Source organism: Triticum urartu, chromosome 3 (assembly GCF_003073215.2).
Source record: "Triticum urartu cultivar G1812 chromosome 3, Tu2.1, whole genome shotgun sequence".
Classification (NCBI taxonomy): domain Eukaryota; kingdom Viridiplantae; phylum Streptophyta; class Magnoliopsida; order Poales; family Poaceae; genus Triticum; species Triticum urartu.
This window is the reverse complement of record NC_053024.1, coordinates 489,376,973-489,400,289: the sequence shown is the minus strand read 5'-3', so window position 1 is coordinate 489,400,289 and position 23,317 is coordinate 489,376,973. Positions and strand designations below refer to the sequence as shown.

Sequence of the window (23,317 nt, the reverse complement as noted above, 5' to 3'; positions counted from 1 at the left end):
TGTATTGTAACTTTTTTCTACAAATGAATACCTAGCAACCAATTCCTGGATCAGCCACCGCCTTTGGCTCATCAAAATGCAAACCCCTCGCAGGGGCACCAAGGTTTTGGATCCCAGATTAATAACTGGTGAGGCACTGAAATTTTCCTTTACCGCGGTACCGACAAATACCGAGCGGTTACCCAATGAAATTTTTGAATGAATTTTGAATCGGATAAAATTCATCCAAATTTCAGTTAAATCATTTAAATTGAAAAATTTGGGATACTTTGCCCGGTAAGTCGATTTCTTGTGGGGCACCGAGACATACAGTTGCCGCCCGGTAATCGAATGTCTCGAATGCTAATCACAACCCTGAGGGGCACCAGTTGTGTACCGCGGTTCATGGATCGAATCCGGAGAAGAAGGTCGCTATTCACATGTCATAAAAATTACAAAACTAGTTTTCACTTGTATAAAAAATGGAAGAAGTACCATTTTCAACACACATAATCTGGACCCGGGTTCAAGTTCCACGACAATTAGACACATAAAATGTTAAAAAGAAAACGATACGAACCACATCACAATCCGTATCAGCCTCCCAGATTATGACAAGAAGAGCAATCTCTTGTTAAAAAAAAGAGCAATAAGAAACTAGAGAAAGATCTACAAAAAACAATTAACTCTGTTAACCGGAGACTCATCGTGCCTGCTATGCATTCACCACATATCAGTTGCCACAAGATCGCCCATAGTACATCAAAGACATGCGGACACCCAAACATCATAAGTAGATCATGCCGACTGCCCTTAGCAACTTGGAATTTCTGGAAGAAGCCACAAATTGTATGAGGTGCACTGAATGCAAGTACCTACATGGAGATGCACCTACACCAACATTGTCATTGGCTTCCCCGCGTCGCATCCAGCAAGTAAGACTGCTTGCTTGCATAGGCTCTTTGGAGCATCAATTTTACTACAAATGGAAATGAGAGAGACAAATAATGGAGAATAAAACTATTTGTTAATCCAGATAACATATAAGCGGGAAATGATATTTTCTTGCGGGGAGTATAAACGGGAAATGATGAGATTGTTTCTAAAAGAATGTTCACATGCTTCAAAAAATGTGAAAGAAATACTCAAAATTTAAAATATTTTCAATGAATAAAAACCTTTGCAAACTGAAGAGACCAACTAGGCTCGCCCATATGCACGCCTCAACTATTGGGAGCAACTAGTTAACGAGCGCTCCTTCGGGAGCCTCGCAACGATCAGCGTCACTTGGCGTGCTCTCACCCATTCGCCACGTGTCGCGCTCTGGACGCTTCCTTCGAATTTTGTTTTTTTTTATTTTTCTGCACGCGTTTTCGGCTTTTTAAACGATTTTTTCCGGGTTTTTTCGACGTTTTGGTTTTTCCCCGGTCTTTCTTAGCTTTTCGATATAAAGAAATTCGATTTTTTGCGCGAAAAAACGTTTTTTTTCCTTTCGCAAAAGTCACGGTTTTTCTTCCGCAAGAGGCACAGTTGTGCTTTATCGAGAGTCACGGCCGTGCCTTTCGGAAACGAAAAAAACGCGTTTTTTTTTTCGCGAGAGTCACGGTTTTGTTTCCGCGAGAGACACGGTTGTGCTTTCGCGAGAGTCACGACCGTGCCTCTCGGAAAGGGAAAAACAAAATGCGTTTTCTGTTTTTTTTTCTTTCGTGAGAGTCACGGTTTTGCTTCCGGGAGAGGCAAGGTTATGCTTACGCGAAAGTCACGGCCGTGCCTCTAGAAAAGGGAAAAAATACGCGTTTTCTATTTTTTTTCTTTCGCGAGAGGCACGGTTGTGCTTTCGCGAGAGTCACGGCCGTGCCTCTCGGAAACGGAAAAAAACGTGTTTTCTGTTTTTTTTCCTTCCACGAGAGTCACGGTTTTGCTTCCACGAAAGGCACAGTTGTGATTTCGCGAGAGGCACGGGCGTGCCTCTTTCGAAAAAAGAAAAAAACCATGCTCCCGGTTCGGTTTTTTCGCCCGGTTTTTTTCGTCCGGTTTTTTTGTGAAATTTTTTTTGTCAAAACCTATCAACATGAGTTCTAGTTTTGAAGATCTCGACGCGAGGAATCCAATGGTGAAAATGGTTCAAAATTTGGACGCACGGTTTAAGAGATAAAACGTTTTGAATAAACGAATCTATGAAAAAAGTGAAAACTCCCAGGTTGCGACAAGTGGCGCGCTGCATGTGCGCCACTTGTCGTGGTCTGAAAAGTGGAGTGTTCTTTTTTTTTAAAGTAGAAAGTGAAGTGTTCTTTGCGACAAATACTCCTTAATTAGTGATTTCGTCAACTATTTGACGCTGCGGTGCAGGCCCATTCTGGCTCAATGCTAAGGCAGAGGCCCAAGCACCAGTAATCCAACGAAGCCAGGGCTCGGTTCGTTTACAACTTTCCGTCAGCGCACGCGCCGCCGCTCCCCGGCTGCTTCCGTCTCCCGCGCACACCGCTGCTCTCGCCCTTGCCTGGCGCCTTCCCGGCTGCAGGCTCTCCCGGTCGCCGCCCCGCCTCCCTCCTCCCCCGTAGCTCGCCAGGTCCGCGCGACGCTCCTTCTTGCTCGCTCCATTTGTTCGTCTGTACCTCACTCCTGTGCAGGACTATTTGGTTGGACATTTCGTTATCGATTGTGTAGAAATACGTAGAAATCAAGATATTTTTTCCCATCGGTTCCCATACTGTTTTATGCTTTAATATGAGTTATTTTTTCTAGTTTTTCACCGGGGTTTACTTCAATCTTGGCTCCGCCACTGCCAACAGCTCGCTCCCATGGCGGCGGCGGCGCCGGCGGCGCCCGTGGCGAGTCAAGCACAGGCAGTGCTGCGCGGCCGGCTCTGCGACCCGGCCTTCGTCCACTCCCGTCTCAGATCCTCGCCCGACACCAACTACAGGTGAGCCGAATCGATCCCATCCCCGCCCCATCGCGCATCGCCAGAAATAGCTCCGAGCTCATCTCTAACCGGCGCGCTCGGTATTGTGCTGCGCAGTAAGCTGAAGTACCTCGTGTCCAGCTCCGTCTCCGAGGCCTGCAACAACTCCGTCCTCCTCCTTGGACCCCGCGGCTGCGGTAAAGGAGCGGTGAGCTTCCCCTTTTCTTCTCCCCTTCCCTGACTTGCCGAAATGTAGGTGCCGTGTTTGATGAAATGTGCATGTGCGCAATTGGCACTATGTCCTGATTGTTTTGTTCTCAGTTGGGAGGCTCATGTTTTATTTCTTTACAGGTGCTCGACATGGTTCTGGAGGACCTGAAGGAGGAACATCCTGATGCCATATCTGTGGTATGGCTACAATGTGTCGCTACAAATGTGCATGATTAATCATTATATGAAACGCAAGCGATGATTTAGTTGCATCTCACAAAAGTGAACCCGCTCAATTTTTCCCTTCTGTGTTCTCAAATCTACTGCTCTCTCTTTCTATTAAGAGCAATAGCATTTAGTCATTTACTTGCTTGTTAAACTTGCTCTTCAGGTTGATAATTATGTAATGTTTTCAGATCAGGCTGAATGGCATGTTACATAGTGATGACAACTGCGCTACAAAGGTTAACACTTCCGCTGAGTATATCCAAGCTCGCTTCTTCCAATCTTTATGTGGCACCTCTCAACTCGCGTCTGTTACTGTTTTACTTGACTCTGTACCGTGGCTTTGCGTTCTTCGCTACCATTGAGCCATGCTGATATTTTTGCTAGTTTGTGTTTTTAGGAAATTGCCAGGCAGCTGTGTCTGGAGCATGAGTTGTCATTTTCCAAAATGGTGCATACTCGTCTACCTTTTCCTTTACTCAATGATTTTTTCGTTCTGCCATTTCAAATAGGCTGATATAAATGTTCTTATTTAGGCTTCTTCAGATGACAACACTGAATTCATGATTGACATGTTACGGTCAGTACTGCATTAAAATGATGAACACTTCTCAGTATAAAGTGATACTCCCTATTTCAGTTTCCGTGTAACTTTAGTGCTCATTTATATCTTTCTCTTCTGTAGAGAGTGTGGACTAGCTCACAAGACAGTAATTTTTGTCCTGGAAGAGTTTGATCTCTTTGCTCAGGTTGAAATGAATATACTTTGTATATCCTTCTGCTCCTATACCTCATTTAACTCCCAATCCCTGTCCATTTGATTGAATATCAGCTGCATTAATTTTCACACGAATATGTGTCATGAGTTGTCTAATTGTAAACAGAAAAGGTCATAACATGCTTTCACGTACCGCTACTGGCATTTTTACATGAGAGGATGGCTGATGTTCATGATGTTCTATCACAGGGGAAGCAGCGGTTACTCTATAGCTTACTTGATGCAATGCAATCTCTTACATCACAAGCTGTTGTCATTGGTATGAGTTGCCGATTGGTATGGACTGAGCTTTCTCATACTTTAGTCGCATTTTCACCAAGCAAGTCGGAGAACTATTTCTTATGAGTCGATTTCTTGCCTTGTGTATGGATGCACAATGCTGCCCCCAAATTCTTATTTTCTTAGTAATAATAAACACTTGATGGTGTAATAGTAGCCATTGTACTTCAGCAGCATACTTCACATGCAGTTTGACAATATTACACTAGCGCTGAAGTTGGATTGAGATGCCATGTATTTTTCTATCAGCAAATGAGGACATGCTTGATATGTTGAAGGAGGATTGAAGTGGATCATAATTTGACTTTTAATTCTGTAGTTCCATAGGAAACATGCAATTTCCTTTATCCGCAGCGTATTGGAAAAGTCCAGTTGGAGTAGTTGCTCAAGCGGTCATGCTTTGTAAATATGTTTTCTTGTAGGATGCAGATCAATTGCTAGAAAAAAGAGTTCGATCTCGCTTCTCTCATAGGAAGCTTCTTTTTGTTCCTTCTTCATTGGATGATATACAGAGGTCTGTCTTGTGCTTTCTCAGTTTTTCTCTTCCAGTGATAATGCATTGTTGATCTAGTTCTCTTCTTCAAACAACCTTTTAACAGTTGAGGTGCTACAGGTTAATGGAACATCTGCTAATGCTAGACAAAGGCTCGTGCTTACCTACAAACTACATTACGGAGTACAATTCAATGCTTACTGTATCCTTTCTACAATGTAACCTTTCACTGCATATGCTTGCAGACCAGTATTGGTCATTTCTTTGAATGTTTGTTCTCGTCTTACTTGGTAATACTGAACTAATAATAGAACATGATCATGTTAGATAATAAAAAATCTGGTGTCTTAAGAGTAAGGTCTATGTTTGATATATGACATTGCTAAAAGAACTAAGAAAGACATGGTGGGGACTGTAGAATTGTTAAGAGTGAGCAGAACTGTATGTATGGTATCATTCCAGTAAGTTGCCTTGAGGCGAGGCATATTTCCGTTGTTCCATTGTGCAAAACAAATTGTGTTAAATTTCTGTTATCCTATATGCCGTAGAGCATTTTCAGCAATAAGAAGTTTAAAGGAATTCTTGACTCTCTCACGGATACAGATGCAACAACCAGCAACATCCTGAGATTTCTGTAGGGTTTTCAGCAGTTTGTTTGGTCATTTTCCTCTTCACAATTTCAAGATTTTGGTTATTAACTAAATGTGGAAATTGTTCAGCTTCAGAGTGGTGTCATATATGGATATGGAATCTGGACTTCTGTCAATGGAATGCTTTACGAATGCGCTTTCCTCCATGCAGAGGCAACCCAAGATGGACAGTTTGCAAGGTCTCTTTGTTTGTTGGCCTTAATTTACTGACAGCTTTTTACTAAGTATTATTTCAGTGTCATTTCAAACAATGCAAAAATTATGAAAAACGTATTAGTCTACTACTATTAGTGGTGTTTTATGATCTTGTTGACCTCGTAGTTAGGTCCTTTTTTTTACATGTACTTACCATGATTTAGTACGACGAAATGGGGGTTGGTATGAGTTTGGCTGGATTGTGTCTAGGTTGAATATGTTTGGGATTAGAACTCCACTCAATGGAAATTAGGTTTAAAGTCAAAATGGACTAATCATTCTTCACACTAGTAGGGGCACTAACGGTGATTATAGATGGAAAAGGTTGTGTTAATAGCATTTCCATGTTGTTTTACTGTTTGGAATGGTACTTAGCAAAGAGGCACTTTTGGAGTAGTATCTGTCCAATTTCTTTTTTTGGGAGTGGTACCTGCCTAATTTTCTCCACGTTTGTAGGGTTCTTTCTAAGATTTAGATACTAAAGAAGACATGCTTCCCAGCAAAAGAAAAATCAACAAGCATGTTATAATGTTGCCCTGAGCTTGCTCCCATTTTTGTCATTTCGTGTTCAGTATATCGAGTTGCAACAATGCAATAGCATCACATCCATGCCACCAAATTTTGATGCCAGATCTGTCGATTTTGGAACTGTACATACTTGTATGCATGAAGAGACTAGAAGATAAGGAGCAGAAGTCGTACAACTTCAACACTATAATAAAAGGTACAGTATAATCTTCTCTCCTCCCTTCATGATCAGCCCTAGACAAAAAAACTGACGGTTGAATGGTTGATGGACTGGCTGTATGTCAGAATACAAATCCATACAGGATGCCTACAAAACTTCTGATAAGTATGCAACCACTGTTTGCTTCAGGGTAAGTATTTGGCATTATCGAGAACTAATGATAGTTGTACTGTATCTAATGTCCAAAAAGCTCACACACTTCACTGCTGCAGGCTTTTGAACATCTTTTGGATCGCGAGTTGATCACCTTCGCGGACTCAAAAGGGAGAAATGTGGCACTTGAATATCGGCCTGTCAAACTTCTGATATCTTCTCGCGAGCTCGCACAGTCGCTCAAGTTAAACACTACCTGCCCCGTGAGTCCCTGTCCCCATGCAACTATTTATCTCTGATCCGCTTGGCATTCGTTATTCAAACTATGAAGAGATTAATGGGCTGTCACATTTTGTGAATGATGGTGTTTCTATTGGTTGCTTTGCAGGCTGTGCTGCAAAAGCTGCTTGACCGTGAAAGATATATGTAGAAGTTCCTATGTGTTTGCGTAAACTGTGACGCTGTTTCGGTGGTTCCTAAGTACGTAATGGTTTAGAAAGCTGCACAATTACAAACTTGAACGCGTAGACTGATGCAACAATGACTTGGCCAGTCGTTGGCAAGTATGGTTCTCGATTTTTGAGCAGCGATCATGTGAGGTAGTAGTGGGTGCTTGATCAATTGCTGCTGATGGGATGTGAACATGTAAAATTGCAGCAAACTTGGCCGTTAAGTGAGATCGCGTCATTGCTGAAAAAGAAAAGATTTTGTTTTATCTATCACTCCATTCATGTGGGTCATGATGTCCTGCCTATATTTTTGTAAGATCACATGATGATCATGAAACCACCTGCATCAAACTTGGCTGTAAAGTGAGATCTCTGAAGCTGGTTGTGAATGTGGAATTTATTCCAAAGTAATTACCACCGCCACTTACTTGGTGCGTGCTGGTGAAGAGTTCAAGTTGAACCAGCACTGCGCCAGCAAAGGTGTAGTACGTGGGTCGATCCAGGCGCTCGCACCTGTCAAGCTGCGAAGTCGAGGGCAACCGAGCCACGCATACTATATCATATCCATCAAGGCATCCGGAGGCGTGATCGCGAATTCGCGATTCGCCCGCCGGGGAATCTCTTCGCTCGTAACCCCTGGCGAGGTTGCTTCCTTCCTTTCTTTGGTGGCGGTATATTCGTGCTACCCTACCCGGTACATAGGTATTTCGTTCTGTTCTGATTCCAGCTCAGAAGAGACAGAGAGATTGTGCGGAGAAGAAGAAGCAGAGAGAGGATCGAGGCGACAATGGTTCGGGAGGAGGATCTTGATCTGGTGCTGGTGCCCCTGGGGCTGGCGGTGCTGGCCGGCTACCACCTGTGGCTCCTCCACGCCATCCTGCGCCACCCGACCCGCACCGTCGTCGGCCTCAACGCCCTCGCCCGGAAGCGCTGGATCGCCGTCATGATGGCCGTCGGTACCACCGCCGCCCCCAAAAAATTCCCCATCTCCCCTTGAGCGATAACGATTCTAACCCGCCCCCCCGCCGTTTCTCGGAGCGCGGAGCAGAACACGGAGAAGAACGGGGTGCTGGCCGTGCAGACGCTGCGGAACAACATCATGGCGTCCACGGTGCTGGCCACGACGGCCATCACGCTCGTCTCCGTCATCAGCGTCTTCATCGGCGCCACGGCGGGCCGCTCCCCGGCGGCGCCCTCGTCGTCGCCGCTGCTGGTGTACGGGAGCAAGACGGGGCGGGTGTTCGCGGTCAAGTACCTGGCCATCTCGCTCTGCTTCATGCTCGCCTTCGTGTGCAACGTGCAGGCCATCCGGCTGTACGCGCACGCCAGCTTCCTGCTGGGCCTGCCGCCCGGGGGAGGCGAGGACGGCGGCGGCGCGGCCGAGCAGTTCAGGGCGTACGTGGCGCGCACGGTGAACCGCGGCAGCCACGCCTGGTCGCTCGGCCTCCGCGCCTTCTACGTCTCGCTCGCGCTCTTCATGTGGACCTTCGGCCCCATCCCGATGCTCGCCTGCAGCGTCCTCATGTGCGCGCTGCTCTACTTCCTCGACACCTCCGCGGACTATGCCAAGGGGATACAGCACATGCACGGCGAAGGTGGAGGGGGCACACGCAAAGACGGCGCCGTGTGAGCTCTGGCGCATCGAGCGTGTCCGGCCAAAACAAACTCGGGAGACGACGATGTGATAATCCTCTGCTGAGTTTTGGTACAGAGAGCAGTGGTAGAAACGACGACATACAGCAGGAAGTGGGTAATGAGCAGGTTTCCGTGCCCCCATGTGGACTTACCGCGCATGATTTATAGCCGGATTACTTTACTTGTTTCTGTGGAATTTCATCTGACTGAGCTTGCTAATTGCGGTGAATTATAATACTTCTAACTATACGAATATCCTTTTCTGAGCCCGAACCCATATACACTCGGTTAAGAGAAAATTCAAAACAAATACTTTTTTTAAAAAGTAAATCCAAATTTAACGTATATTGTTTAAATCGCTTTAACGTATCAAACTAAGCCAAGACATGCTCACGTGCATGTGTTCAGTCAACTGGATGTATGCTTGGTTGATGGCTGTTAGAAATATATTTGGATTACATGTATTTGGTAGTTTAAAATTCCTATCTTATCTTTAGGAGAGGCGTCTTGTTTTTAAATCTTGTACTCAATATATACTCGCCTTCAAGGCTCAATAATACAGTACATCCATCATATTCCGCAACAATCTATCTCCCTCTTCTAACATGGTATTAGGGCCAAGAAGTTTAAGACCCGGCTGACGCAATTAAATTGCAACCCACTTTTGGTCCATGTTTAGGCCTGAGAGAGCCACACGTGACTACGTGAGGGGGAGTGTTGACGTATAATGTGCTGCCTAATCTCTTATATCAGATCGGTCTTTTGGTTGTATTGGCTAGAGCATGCATAGAGCATGCACTTCTACAATGGCTAGCTTTGCACATGTGCAAGCTCAGCAGTTTTGGTCGGTGCTCCATGGCCGTTGGCGGCTGGTGGTCTGCCGGCTTGTCTGCGGAGGATGAACGAGCCTCCCTATGTGCTGCTTGCGTCCAGATTTGGCGTGCCAGAGGAGGCGCGACTGCGGCCATAGCTTTTTTTGAGACAAAACTGCGACCATAGTTGCTTCGATTCTGGTGGAGGTCGGCTGGAACTGGACGCACACCCATAGCTCTCATGCGTGGTGGGCCAGATGCAAGCCCTGTCCCCCACGGTGGTTCTATCACCTGGGTCAGTCCTGGATGGGATGCAGCGGCCATCGTCGGTATGGTTGCTTGCTCCAGAGAACAATGATTTGTGCTATCGGCTGGCATGTTATGGAGGTGGGCGCCATGGATGGGATGCGGCGGCCGTCGTCGGTATGGTTGCTTGCTCCAGAGAACAATGATTTGTGCTGCCGGCTGGCATGTTATGAAGGTGGGCGCCATGGATGGGATGCGGCGGCCGTCGTCGGTGTGGTTCCTACGTCGAGATCAGACGTGTGGCTGCCTGTTGGGCCTCGTCGGTGGCTGGGTAATCTCATCCCGGTAGCGGCCTCGCCGTGGATTGCAGTGGTCACTGAAAGGTCTTCGTGGACTCCCACGACTCCCGTGTCGTCCACCCCGCGGGCAACCCGGGAGGGCGCCGCCGCCGCCTAGGGGTTCCCTTCCGCGCTGCCCTTCCCCTCGCCGTCGCCGACGGGCGCCACCGGGCAAAGCCCTCGTGGCGTTGGTGGCGGCGGGGCTGCTCACCACCTGTTCTGTGAGGTGGGATGCGGGGCTCCTTCTCCTCAACAACGCCGTAGGGCAGCATGTCACTTCCATCCCCAGCGCCTTCCCCTGACGCCCTGCTATCCCTTCCGGTGGTGCGGCGTCCCTGGCATGGGCGCTGCCTCCTGGCAGCGGATCTGGGTACTCCCAGATTGGATCGGGGATGGAGGCTTTGGAGATGGGAATGGCCGGTGGCCCTGCGGGATGGCGGTGGTGCCGGTGGTGGTGCATCTGGTGGCTAGGCTCCGCCGGTAACTTCGATCTTGGAGGTGCCGGCGGCGGCGTGTGCTTAGCCTGGTGGTGGTGGCGGCCGTGCATGGGAGTTGAATTCATTTGAACAGATCGGGGTGAAAAATTTCTTTTGACTTACTGCCAAGGTCGGCGGTGGCGGCGCTATCTGCATCGTTCCCTTCTTGAAGGCATCGCCGTGGAGAAGTTCAAGGCATTCTCTGCTACCTCTGGGGGAAACGCTAGATCGGATGATCGAATGACGACGGTGCTCTGGTGTTGTTCCCCCCTTGGGGGCGTCTTTCTTAGAGGTACACACGTGATCGAGGGACCAGAGGACGGATTCTTTGGTGGATCGGTGCGTCATCTCACTCATTGATGGCGGCGGGTCTCGGCGACATGGCGTTGTGGTGACTCGACGTCCGTTGTGCGAAGATGGACTCGCGCAGGAGGGTGACGCGGTCTGGCATCGTGATGGCGTCGACGGCAGCTAGACCAAGCAAGGTAGATGCAGCAGTACAACTCTGAAGATGGATTGGTGGCAGGTGGCGGCGGCGGCCTCATACCCGGCAGGCGTCCTGGTTTAGGAGTGTGCCGGACCGGTGGGTGACCCATACCCTCAGGTCTTAGATGTTAGGTTTGGCTGCGAGGTCTGTTTGGTATTAGGCCCAGACTATCAGCATCCCTTCGTCAATTGGATATGAGTAGCCACAGATGTTGCCTACACGGTGGCTTTAGTCTTACTGTTGTATTACTTTATAAGGTCTTGTGTGAACAGTTAATAAAGTGGCTGCATGCATCGTCCAGATGCAAAGGCCGGGGTCTTCCTCCTTTTCAAAAATAGAAAAAACTGAAAGGTCTTCGTGAGGGTTTGTCACTCCATATTCAGTAGTTGACTTCAGTTGTGAGATGCAAATTATGGACAATGGCTTGATGCAAAGAGATGATAGTGCAATGGCGGCAGTCACACATCACATGTAGCTATTGGGATCATGAAAAAGTGATGACGACAACACACGAATGACTTGATGATGGTGCTTCTTTAGCACCCAGCCTCGAGCTCCGGGGTGAAAGCCTAGGTGACTCTTGGATCACTGCACATATGTGATGGTAGCAGCACTCAATAAATTGCAGCAGTAAATACTCCATGTTTAAAAAAAGGAATTGGGTGAATGTAACTCTTTTGTTCTTTTAGATTTCTAGTGTATTTTGTAAATATTTTATAGTTATTAATGAAAATTACCGTAGAACAATTGTGCCTAAAAAAGTCTAGGTTACCAGAGTGGCTTACGCTTGACAATGACGACGTTATTACGTCGCGACCTTGTAGAGGCATTGCTCGGATATGCTTGCACTGGTTCTTCAAAGGTGAAAACTTATATTTGATCTTGAGTGGTTGGATCCGGTGACAAAAGCAATTGAGCGTCGCTCCCTTCATGAAAGTGTTTGACGAAACAATGAATACTAGGGTATACATAAAGTTAAGTATACGAGCCTCCTCGAAAATAATATGACATAGGATAAAGTAAAGTACTATCGAAAATACCCCTTGGTGAAAGTACTTTGTGTAGGAATTACATATTACAGATCACACACAATAAAACAAGTCATAGAAGAACCCCAAAGAGGCATGTCGAGGGAGTCCTGGACCGGGGGGTCCTCGGGCTGCCGACATAATTGTAATGGGCCGGACAGGAGGGCCGCATTGTTAACTATTGGAAGACCAAACTATGAAGAGAGTTTGTATATGTCAGTGTTCTGGAAACGGGGGTACCCAGAATTGCCTGCCTGTGGCCCACGGCGTGGCTCCGTCAACGGCCTAGTATGGCCCACCTCCAGCATCAGCAACTCAAGACCCTTGTGAGGGGCCGAGCCTCGCAAGGCGGACGACGCCAAGACCTTCAGAAGGAGCGGCCTCCTCAGGCTGGTTCCTGAGGAGCAGAGATTTCTATGCAAGCCTCCACCTCGCGAGGTTCGGATGACGCAAGCCATGACGACCAAGGCCAGGCAGGCACTAGCGGGCGCAATACAACAGTTTCCTCTTTGGTCTTAAAGAGGCAAGCGCAGACGTGGAGTCCCGAGGAATCAGCCAAATGTTTTCATTTCCATGCAACAAGACCAAGATCCCAGAGTTCGAATCTATCTAGGGTCCGCGGAGCCCGGAATCCGACATTTGGCGCGCCGGGTACGTCGGAGCCTCTCTTCCTCCAGTCGATTCGCCGCCGTTTCACCGTCCCCATGGATGATGCTCGTCGAGTTCGTGCTGAGCACTGGGCCGCCCTCGCCGCTCGCGTGGCCTGCAGGCAACGACGCTCCCCGTCGTTCTCCATCGCCTGCAGCCAACGCTACCACTGGCCCTGCGGCCCATGAGCAGCAGGCTTCGTCGATGCAGCCTTCTGTGCGGCGTGATGGGTGCACCGCCACTCCGTCACTGACCACGGCGGCTGCTTCGTCTTCTCATGCTCGTCGCGGGCCGGCGAACACGCAGGCGGCATTGCTCATGGCATGCGAGCTCCCGCGCTACCGCCCAACCGACGACCTCTACGAGGACTGGCTGGACCGCATCGCTGAGCTCATCAGCGCTGCTGGAGAGGCCCCTGCATGGTCTCGCTGGCTGCCTCCCGCGCCGCCTCTGGCAGGTGATGTGGCCCACGGTGCGCCTCCTCCACCTCCCAGGCAAGACGTCGTCCCCGAGCCAAGGCGCGAGGCTCTATGGCGCGACCCACCGCGCCGGCGCGCGACGAGGAAAGCTGCCAAGTGGTGCACCGGTCGCAAGGAGAGGTGCGTGCGCTCCCATCACTGCCACGTCAAGACCGCATGCCGCCCGAGGCGGTGGTGCGCAAGCGCTAAGATTAGGCTCTCCACGGCGGGCTCCCGTGACCATGCGGGATGACGCGCGTTCACTCCGGAGCTGCGCTGCGTCGTTTGGCCAGGAAAGTTCAAGACTGATCTGCCTCTGCGCTACGACGGCACCCGCGACCCTGTAGAGTTCCTGCTGCTCTACAAGCTGAGCATCGAGGCGGCCAACAGCGACGACGGCACCCGCGACCCTATAGAGTTCCCCATGTCTCTGAAAGATGGCACGCGCTCGTGGCTCCTGAACCTCCCCGCGGGATCGATCACCTCCTGGGATGAGATGCGAGAGCGCTTCGTCGCCAACTTCCAGGGCACTCGCGACCGCCCACCGGCCGCGGGTGACCTGCGGTGCATCAAGAAGCAGCCAGGAGAGACCTTGCACACATACATCCAACGCTTCAACATCGTTCGCCTCAAGATTCCCAAGGTGTCGGACGAGGCCATCATCTCGGCGTTCACCGATGGCGTCCGGGACGCCAAGATGAAGGAAGATCTCACCATCCACGAGGATCTGTGTACGGCTCTGGAGATGTTCAACATGGCAACCAAATGTGCGAGAGCTGAAGAAGGTCGCCTCTCCCTCCTGGAGCTTCCAGAGGCTGACCCAGAAGACAAGAAAAGCAAGGCCAAGGATGTGAAGCGCAAGGGGCCAGTTGTGCTCGCGGCCGAACTAGGGATGAAACGCGGCTGCGACCACCTGGAGTCATCCAAGGGCAGCTGCCCGTTCTGCGTCTTCCACAACATACACAACCACAACACTAATGACTGCCAGGAGCTCAGGCCCATCTGTGATGAGCACCTTGGTCGTCGCCTCGAGCACAGCGATCGAGGCTACGGCCGTGGAGGAGGCCGAGGCGGAGGACGCTGGGACAACCGCAACCCATGCTAAGACTGGTGCGATCAGCCTCATGAGGACCGCTGGCAGGGCTAGCCTCGCGAGGGTCCCTAGAGGGATCACCCTCATGAGGACCATCCTTAGGGCAATGCTGGCATTCCTCCGCTGCCGCCACCGCCAAAAAGGAATGATGACCACCACCAAGATGATGGGGCTGGGGGCTTCCAAGAGCCTGGTGCCATTGCGTGCATCCTAGACGGCGCTCAGGCCCCTAACTCCCATCGCATCTTCAAGTAGTTCACTCGCGAGGTGAACGCGGCCCTCCCCAAGCTTGAGGCGACGCGTCCGCTCAGGTGGTCCAAGTACGCCATCACCTTCGACTCTTCTGACCAGCTCAAGTGCGCCGCCACTGCCGGCACCCTCCCGATGCTTTGCTCGCCTACCATCAACAACGTCCTCGTCACCAAGACACTCAACGACAGTGGCGCAAGGCTCATTGTTCTCTCTGTCGGGACGTTCGACCAGCTCTAGGTGCCGTATGACCAGCTTCAACCTACCAAGCCCTTCTCAGGAGTGACCGACGGCTTCACCACACCGATAGGGCAGATCTGCCTCCCTGTCACCTTCTGCAAGCGCGACAACTACCGCAGTGAGCTCATCGACTTCGACATTGCCCACATTATCCTACCGTACAACGCCATCCTTGGGTATCCGGCTCTGGCCAAGTTCATGGCTGCAACTCATCATGGCTACAATGTCGTCAAGATGCCAGGGAGCTGCGGTGTCATCACAGTCGCCTGCGACGAGAAGGACACGGTGTGCTCTCTCGAGCATGCCTACTAGGCTGCGGCTGTCGAGGACCCACATGACGAGGGCGCTGTCTACCCTCCTGAGGCCGTCCCAAAGAAGAAGAAGCAGCTGCTCCGCCTAGAACCTCAAGAGGATGGGGCAGCCGGTGGCCCTGCCTCAGGGCCTGCGCCCACTGACGGGGCGCCTTCCCCTCTTGCATAGGAAGGCGCACCCAGTGTCCCTCTCAGGCTGGGCTCGAGGGCTCTCCTCTAGAGGGCCTCAGACCTGGCCAACGTCACGAGGGAGGCGTTCGGGCACCATCTGGAGGCGTGCTTCAATGCGCGCTTCCGCGAGGGGAGCGTAGGGTGCGAGGCGCCAGGCGCTCAGGAGTTCATCACCAAGGCGATCGAGGAGCTTCAGGAGGCAAGAGCCATGCGAGGCGAGCGTTGCCCCGCACCCTCCCCCAGCGAGGACAGCGAGCTACACGCCTACGTCAACATCCCAGGGCTCAACAGGGCCGCGTCTCAGGAGCTCTTCTGGCCGTCCCATGTTGGACGGTGCGAGGACCCACCTCACAGCTACGTTCGCATACCTTTCGGTTTGCTGAACAGCGCTGCCACACACCAGCGCCACATGCGGGGCTAAAGGAAATATGCCCTAGAGGCAATAATAAAGTTGTTATTTATATTTCCTTATATCATGATAAATGTTTATTATTCATGCTAGAATTGTATTAACCGGAAACTTAGTACATGTGTGAGTACGTAGACAAAATAGAGTGTCCCTAGTATGCCTCTACTTGACTAGCTCGTTAATCAAAGATGGTTAAGTTTCCTGACCATAGACATGTGTTGTCATTTGATGAACGGGATCACATCATTAGAGAATGATGTGATGAACAAGACCCATCTGTTAGCTTAGCATAATGATCGTTTAGTTTTATTGCTATTGCTTTCTGAAGGAAATATGCCCTATAGGCAATAATAAAGTTATTATTTATTTCCTTATATCATGATAAATGTTTATTATTCATGCTAGAATTGTATTAACCGGAAACATAATACATGTGTGAATACATAGACAAACAGAGTGTCACTAGTATGCCTCTACTTGACTAGCTCGTTGATCAAAGATGGTTATGTTTCCTAACCATAGACATGATTGTCATTTGATTAACGGGATCACATCATTAGGAGAATGATGTGATTGACTTGACCCATTCCGTTAGCATAGCACTTGATCGTTTAGTTTGTTGCTATTGCTTTCTTCATGACTTATACATATTCCTATGACTATGAGATTATGCAACCCCCGTTTACCGGAGGAACACTTTGTGTGCAACCAAACGTCACAACATAACTGGGTGATTATAAAGGTGCTCTACAGGTGTCTCCGAAGGTACTTGTTGGGTTGGCGTATTTCGAGATTAGGATTTGTCACTCCGATTGTCGGAGAGGTATCTCTGGGCCCTCTCGGTAATGCACATCACTTAAGCCTTGCAAGCATTGCAACTAATGAGTTAGTTGTAGGATGATGTATTACGGAACGAGTAAAGAGACTTGCCGGTAACGAGATTGAACTAGGTATTGAGATACCGACGGTCGAATCTCGGGCAAGTAACATACCGATGACAAAGGGAACAACGTATGTTGTTATGCGGTCTGACCGATAAAGATCTTTGTAGAATATGTGGGAGCCAATATGAGCATCCAGGTTCCGCTATTGGTTATTGACCGGAGACGTGTCTCGGTCATGTCTACATTGTTCTCGAACCCGTAGGGTCCGCACGCTTAAGGTTTCGATGATACTTATATTATGAGTTTATGAGTTTTGATGTAACGAAGGAGTTCGGAGTCCCGGATGAGATCGGGGACATGACGAGGAGTCTCGAAATGGTCGAGACGTAAAGATCGATATATTGGACGATTATATTCGGACATCGGAAAGGTTCCGAGTGATTCGGGTATTTTTTCGGAGTACCGGAGAGTTACGGGAATTCGCCGGGGAGTATATGGGCCTTATTGGGCCATACGGGAATAGAGGAGAGAGGCCAAAAGGAAGGAGGCGCGCGCCCCCTCTGGTCCGAATTGGACAAGGGGTGCAGCCCACTTTTCCTTGTTCCTCTCCCCCTCTTTCCTTCTCTCCAACTCCAACAAGGGAAGGAGGAGTCCTACTCCCGATGGGAGTAGGACTCCCCCCTTGGCGCGCCCTCCTCCTAGGCCGGCCGCCTCCCTCCCTTGCTCCTTTATATACGGGGGCAGGGGGGCACCCCATAGACACAACAATTGATCATTGATCTCTTAGCCGTGTGCGGTGCCCCCCTCCACCATAATCCTCGATAATATTGTAGCGGTGCTTAGGCGAAGCCCTGCGATGGTAGAACATCAAGATCGTCACCACGGCGTCGTGCTGACGGAACTCTTCCCCGACATTCTGCTGGATCGGAGTCCGGGGATCGTCGTCGAGCTGAACGTGTGCTAGATCTCGGAGGTGTCGTAGTTTCGGTGCTTGATCGGTCGGGCCGTGAAGACGTACGACTACATCAACTGCATTGTGCTAACGCTTCCGCTTTTGGTCTACGAGGGTACGTAGGAAACACTCTCCTCTCTCGTTGCTATGCATCACCATGATCTTGCGTGTGCGTAGGAAATTTTTGAAATTACTACGTTACCCAACAGTGGCATCCGAGCCTAGGTTTTGTGCGTTGATGTTGTGCACGAGTAGAACACAAGTGAGTTGTGGGCGATATAAGTCATACTGCTTACCAACATGTCATACTTTGGTTCGGCGTATTGTTGGATGAAGCGGCCCGGACCGATATTACGCATACGCTTACGCGAGACTGGTTCTACCGACGTGCTTTGCACACAGGTGGCTGGCGGGTGTCAGTTTCTCCAACTTTAGTTGAACCAAGAGTGGCTACGCCCGGTCCTTGCGAAGGTTAAAACAACACCAACTTGACAAACTATCATTGTGGTTTTGATGCGTAGGTAAGAACGGTTCTTGTTAAGCCTGTAGCAGCCACATAAAACTTGCAACAACAAAGTAGAGGACGTCTAACTTGTTTTTGCAGGGCATGTTGTGATGTGATATGGTCAAGACGTGATGCTAAATTTTATTGTATGAGATGATCATGTTTTGTAACCGAGTTATCGGCAACTGGCAGGAGCCATATGGTTGTCGCTTTATTGTATGCAATGCAATTGCGCTGTAATGCTTTACTTTATCACTAAGCGGTAGCGATAGTCGTGGAAGCATAAGATTGGTGAGACGACAACGATGCTACGATGGTGATCAAGGTGTCGCGCCGGTGACGATGGTGATCATGACGGTGCTTCGAAGATGGAGATCACAAGCACAAGATGATGATGGCCATATCATATCACTTATATTGATTGCATGTGATGTTTATCTTTTATGCATCTTATCTTGCTTTGATTGACGGTAGCATTATAAGATGATCTCTCACTAAATTTCAAGATAAAAGTGTTCTCCCTGAGTATGCACCGTTGCCAAAGTTCGTCGTGCCCAGACACCACATGATGATCGGGTGTGATAAGCTCTACGTCCATCTACAACGGGTGCAAGCCAGTTTTGCACACGCAGAATACTCAGGTTAAACTTGACGAGCCTATCATATGCAGATATGGCCTCGGAACACGGAGACCGAAAGGTCGAGCGTGAATCATATAGTAGATATGATCAACATAGTGATGTTCACCATTGAAACTACTCCATCTCACGTGATGATCGGACATGGTTTAGTTAATATGGATCACGTGATCACTTAGAAGATTAGAGGGATGTCTATCTAAGTGGGAGTTCTTAAGTAATATGATTAATTGAACTTTAATTTATCATGAACTTAGTCCTGGTAGTATTAGCATATCTATGTTGTAGATCAATAGCTCGCGATGTTGCTCCTCGTTTAATTTTTATATGTTCCTAGAGAAAACTGAGTTGAAAAATGTTAGTAGCAATAGTGTCGCTATGTGCGAATTAAGCGCAATCCAGATCTCCAATCTTGTAGGTTATAGGCCTGCTATTTGCCTCCAATGCTAGTGGAACAGAACATATCACCGTCTTTCAAGTTCGCCGACCGAATCTGAACAGACACTATATCGGGCACAGGACTGCTAGATTTAGCAGATCGATTAGAAATACCGTGCGGCTAGCTCATATGATTGACGCACGAATGATAGTTTAGCCCGCACATCCTCATGACCTAAACAGGGAGCAAAAGCCCAGCTACAGGGCCGTAGGCATCGGACTTCTCTAAGACGTGTTTGAACGTCCCATTGAGAGTCATTATGTGAATGTTTCAAGAGTTGAAAATTTGAATATTTCAAGGCAAATTACCGAGTGAGAGATCATATTGCAAAAAATACTCCGAACCAGATCCTACTAAGCGTCGCACAGAATAGAGAGAGAATATATGGCGCATCATGCAGTGGAGAGCTCTGTCTCAGGATTGTCTGTGTACGTACAATCGGCTATGAAATTTGCACGGATAGTACGCGGAGAAGTTTAAATTCTCCAAAATCAACAATAATGACGTTCTATTTGAGACAGGATTCTCCTAATGTGCACTCTATCGACCGCAATTTCTAGCTGGAGCACTTCAGTGGTATGCTCGAAAACAGCGGTGAGGATCTACCATTTACACCCAAAGGTAACATAGGAAAACCGTATTTCTTCACGCAAGAGCATCTCTAGTTTGATGCTGCATACGCCCACGAAAAGGGCTAGAGAAATCTCAGAAACAAAGCACTACTGTATTGAATGTTGAACTAAACAAATCTGCAAGAAGCCCCACTTTATCTTGGCGAACTAACATACAAATAAAGTGGAAGGCCGATAGAGATATACGAGAGCAGCTGCCAGCTGTGCCAACTATTTGACCAAACGTTCGGCATGACGCCAAAGCTGTTGCTGCTACAGACAGGTGACAAAAACTCCAAAATCCTACTGTGGCGATCCTAAGCCTGGAAACTGCAGTTAGCTCTTCTACTTTGTCAAATCAGGACTGGGTCCACCTCGTGCAATGTACAACCTACCACCTGAGTAATTTGGCAGCGACGCTAGAGAATGGAGTCTCAAAGTGGAACATGAGGTTATATTTGAGTATTACATGTTTATGATTGTGTACTTTATAAGGTGTTTCGTGTAACAAGAGGCCACCACCCTCGAAGCTAACCTATTATACCTGCTTTTTATGCTTTAAGGGTACCCTAGCAAGTTCTCTACATTAGTGGATAGGATGCGCGTTAACGGTGTGCAACTCACTATGAAGGCATGAGGATCTAGTCTGAAGAAAGTGACGATTGTTGATGTTTTGGAAAATGGTCCAAGATTAATATATCATCATCACTTCCCTATACTTCGGATATTAGTGTTGAAAACCTTAAATAAATGTGTATGTCAGGGCTGCAGTTGAGGCAGAATTATGAGATTTTGAATCATGTTTATGCAATTCATCGTAATTCATATGTGAGGAAGATAACTGCAGATATACACAAAATAGATGTTTCATGATATAAACATATAATAGGAGCTTACAAACACCCAAAATAAGAAAAGATGGTTTCGTGGATTCTTATCGTAGTGATACATGGACAATAAGACAGAAAACCCATAGGTCATAATATTGAAACCAAAATAGTAGCAAACAATATAATTAATTGATAGTTGCAACTTATTTTGAGTGCTGGCACTTACCGTTAGGTTATTATTGGTGTAAAGCGGCATGAAGAACTCCGACTGTAATGGCTAATCTCTTTCCTGGGAATCACGTGTGATTATAATTGACATATCCAGCGCTATGCTTCCGCGAACCAAGCCTTTGCGGATGGATGAGACGAGATTGTACGACAGAAACTCTCGCGTTTCTCGCAAAATCGAACAACTATGCTTGACAAGCTACTGTTGTTGGATAATTCCAGATGCAGCCATACTGTCAGGTGAGAATTATTTAGCTAGGTCGTATATGAAACTATTGAAGAGGCTCGCAAGAAATTACATTCCAGAGCAGTGGGTATCATTCTTTCTGTTTCTCTTCATTAGCATTGATAGCTTGAAGCAGGAATACGGATACATCCCTACTCTTGATGAAATTCACAAGGTCTTGGAAGCACATTTGAAAAGTTTTCAAAGGAAGCATATTCTTCCTAGTTATTCGAAAGTAGGCAATTCATCCGAACAATACTCCACAAATTTTTCTACGAATTCGAGTTGTGATCGCACTAGAGCAGAATAGAACTAACGATAATTATTTCATTTCCAACGGAGTGGATCGGCCACTAGCGAGTTAATATAATCAAAACACATGGTGAAAACTTTAGCTAGAGTTTCTCAACATTCACTTTACCGCCACCCATGGAATAACTCAATTAGTGCGTAAATCGTGCGCGTTGCGTGTTTGTCGAGAGAAACAGTCGTATAAAAACCGTATGCTTTATCTAGACGTATCATCGTCAGAGCACTCTCGATAGATTTACTCTAGCGTCTTATTATCGAAGTTTGGCGCCTATGCATTAGAGACAACTACATTTCACGTGTTGAAATAGTCGGAGGAGCACCAATGTCTTATAACCTACGAGACGGGACTGGACGCACTCCTAGGACAACTAGTTTTGGCAGACGAAAACGCTGAGATGTAGTCATCTTATAGTGATTATTTTGAAGACAAGTTAGGACGCATAACCGACTATAGTCGACAAAGTCTTGCCAACTCCCCTTGAATATATCTCAAAAACCACAACAATCGGGAGAAAGGCTGAGAATCTTCATAAACGATTAAACCACGATAATACAAATGTACAATGCTTTGGGATACACCATGTCCTAATCCACAGTATCTGAAGGGCAAAAAAACTTCATGCTATGTGAAGAATGCCGACTCTTATACTAGAAAAAGCGAAGCTTAGTCTCTCTTACGATGAAGCGAAGTGGAGGTGGGACACGGAAACAGATAGTTATAAAGCACCACCGTTCGATTGGAAGACACCACACGGTTATGGAACGTGTGAACGACTTTTGCGTCCCTTATTGGTAGAAACGTAGTTCACTCACAGAAAATCTGTTCCTTGTGACTACTACGACCCCAATTATGCAGGTGGAAAGGCTAGAAGTTGGGATGTAATATTCACTATTATACCTCAGATCCACTAGTTTACTGACGCACGATACCCTATATCAGGAGTAAATAGCCAGAAGTGATAACCGTACCCAGCGCATTGCAAGATGATTACTCGGGTAATCCCTGTTTCTTAGAGGTCATGTCACTGACCATGACCGAGCGGGACCTCATAGCACCCGTAATAAACTATTTGCGTGAAGCAAGGATGATTGCCCACAAGATGCCGCGAAATGGCTTCCGGTCAAGAGCGGACGCATACTGCAATTTCTCTGAGGGTGTTTCCCTGAGGATGAAAGACCACTGTATTATGAGAATAAACGAGTAGCGGACTAATGATCTCACTTATCCGCGATTTGATCGGACGAGGCCGAATGTTCTTAGTTGCCAAAAGTGGATCTTCAAGAGCGTAACTACAACTGCGTTGAAAGCCAGAGTGTGTTAACTTACTACAAGCTACAATTGTCTAACAAGAGAAAAAGTAGTTTTCAACAAAGATTCAAACATGGTTTTGACTCACCATTGGAAAGTTTCTCACTCGTTATCGATCTATGAGTTAGTCTCAATACCGACCAATCATTGAGCGCATATTGCCGAGTCATTGTTAGACTGATCTGGCCACAACAAATGAAAATAGAAGAAACAAACCATGATTTCCTTAAATAAGATACTTTTGTCAGACATAAGAGTCGTTAATAATGCTACCTCAAAGGTTTTGGTCCAATCCAAAAGGGTACTAACTACAAAATATTCATGAGCCAAGACAGCTCCATGTGATCCCATATCTATAACTGGGAAGCGAAGGCGATCTGCGGCGTTAGTTCCAATAGAGTGTAACTGCTCTTCTCTGATCACCAGACTCTTGTATCAAAGCACTTCAATAGTTTCAGTACAGTCGACGTGTAGCCCTAGTATTTACATAGACAATACAGGTGAGGCAGCCAAACTAACAACATTTATAAGTATAGTCTGGAAATGCCATATTGTTGTCAGACGATAATGGGTGGATACACAGCTATCCAAAAGGTAAGACGGAATGTCTATGATATACAAAGGAGCTTCTTCGATGGCAAATATGCACTCTGGCAAAAAGAGGCCTGATACTCTTTACATATTAACGCAGTCTTAAAACAATCCTATACGAGGCAATAGGTACTATAACGAGCATTTTTGATAAGTTGGTCGAATGATAGTACAAGCCTTGGCACAGGAA

At 47.7% G+C, this 23,317-nt stretch overlaps 2 protein-coding genes across 3 annotated transcripts; both read left to right on the top strand.

Moving 5' to 3' along the window:
- Positions 1 to 2,356: 2,356 nt before the first annotated feature.
- LOC125544532 (origin of replication complex subunit 4) lies at positions 2,357 to 7,271 on the top strand. 2 transcript variants are annotated; one of them, XM_048708259.1, is made up of 17 exons: positions 2,357 to 2,548; positions 2,772 to 2,902; positions 2,999 to 3,089; positions 3,233 to 3,289; positions 3,508 to 3,555; positions 3,717 to 3,767; positions 3,853 to 3,896; positions 4,002 to 4,065; positions 4,284 to 4,370; positions 4,796 to 4,887; positions 4,987 to 5,068; positions 5,415 to 5,500; positions 5,586 to 5,695; positions 6,343 to 6,435; positions 6,525 to 6,589; positions 6,672 to 6,815; positions 6,941 to 7,271. In XM_048708259.1, the coding sequence occupies exons 2-17, from the start codon at positions 2,781 to 2,783 to the stop codon at positions 6,980 to 6,982; spliced, it is 1,278 nt and encodes a 425-aa protein (XP_048564216.1). In that variant the 5' UTR covers positions 2,357 to 2,548; positions 2,772 to 2,780; the 3' UTR covers positions 6,983 to 7,271. The 2 variants fall into 2 exon arrangements, with proteins under 2 accessions (XP_048564216.1, XP_048564215.1); XM_048708258.1 differs by having other exon boundaries at positions 2,725 to 2,902.
- Positions 7,272 to 7,402: 131 nt separating this feature from the next.
- LOC125544533 lies at positions 7,403 to 8,855 on the top strand. Its single transcript, XM_048708260.1, has 2 exons — positions 7,403 to 7,953; positions 8,050 to 8,855. The coding sequence occupies exons 1-2, from the start codon at positions 7,789 to 7,791 to the stop codon at positions 8,629 to 8,631; spliced, it is 747 nt and encodes a 248-aa protein (XP_048564217.1). The 5' UTR covers positions 7,403 to 7,788; the 3' UTR covers positions 8,632 to 8,855.
- The last annotated feature ends 14,462 nt before the right edge of the window (positions 8,856 to 23,317 follow it).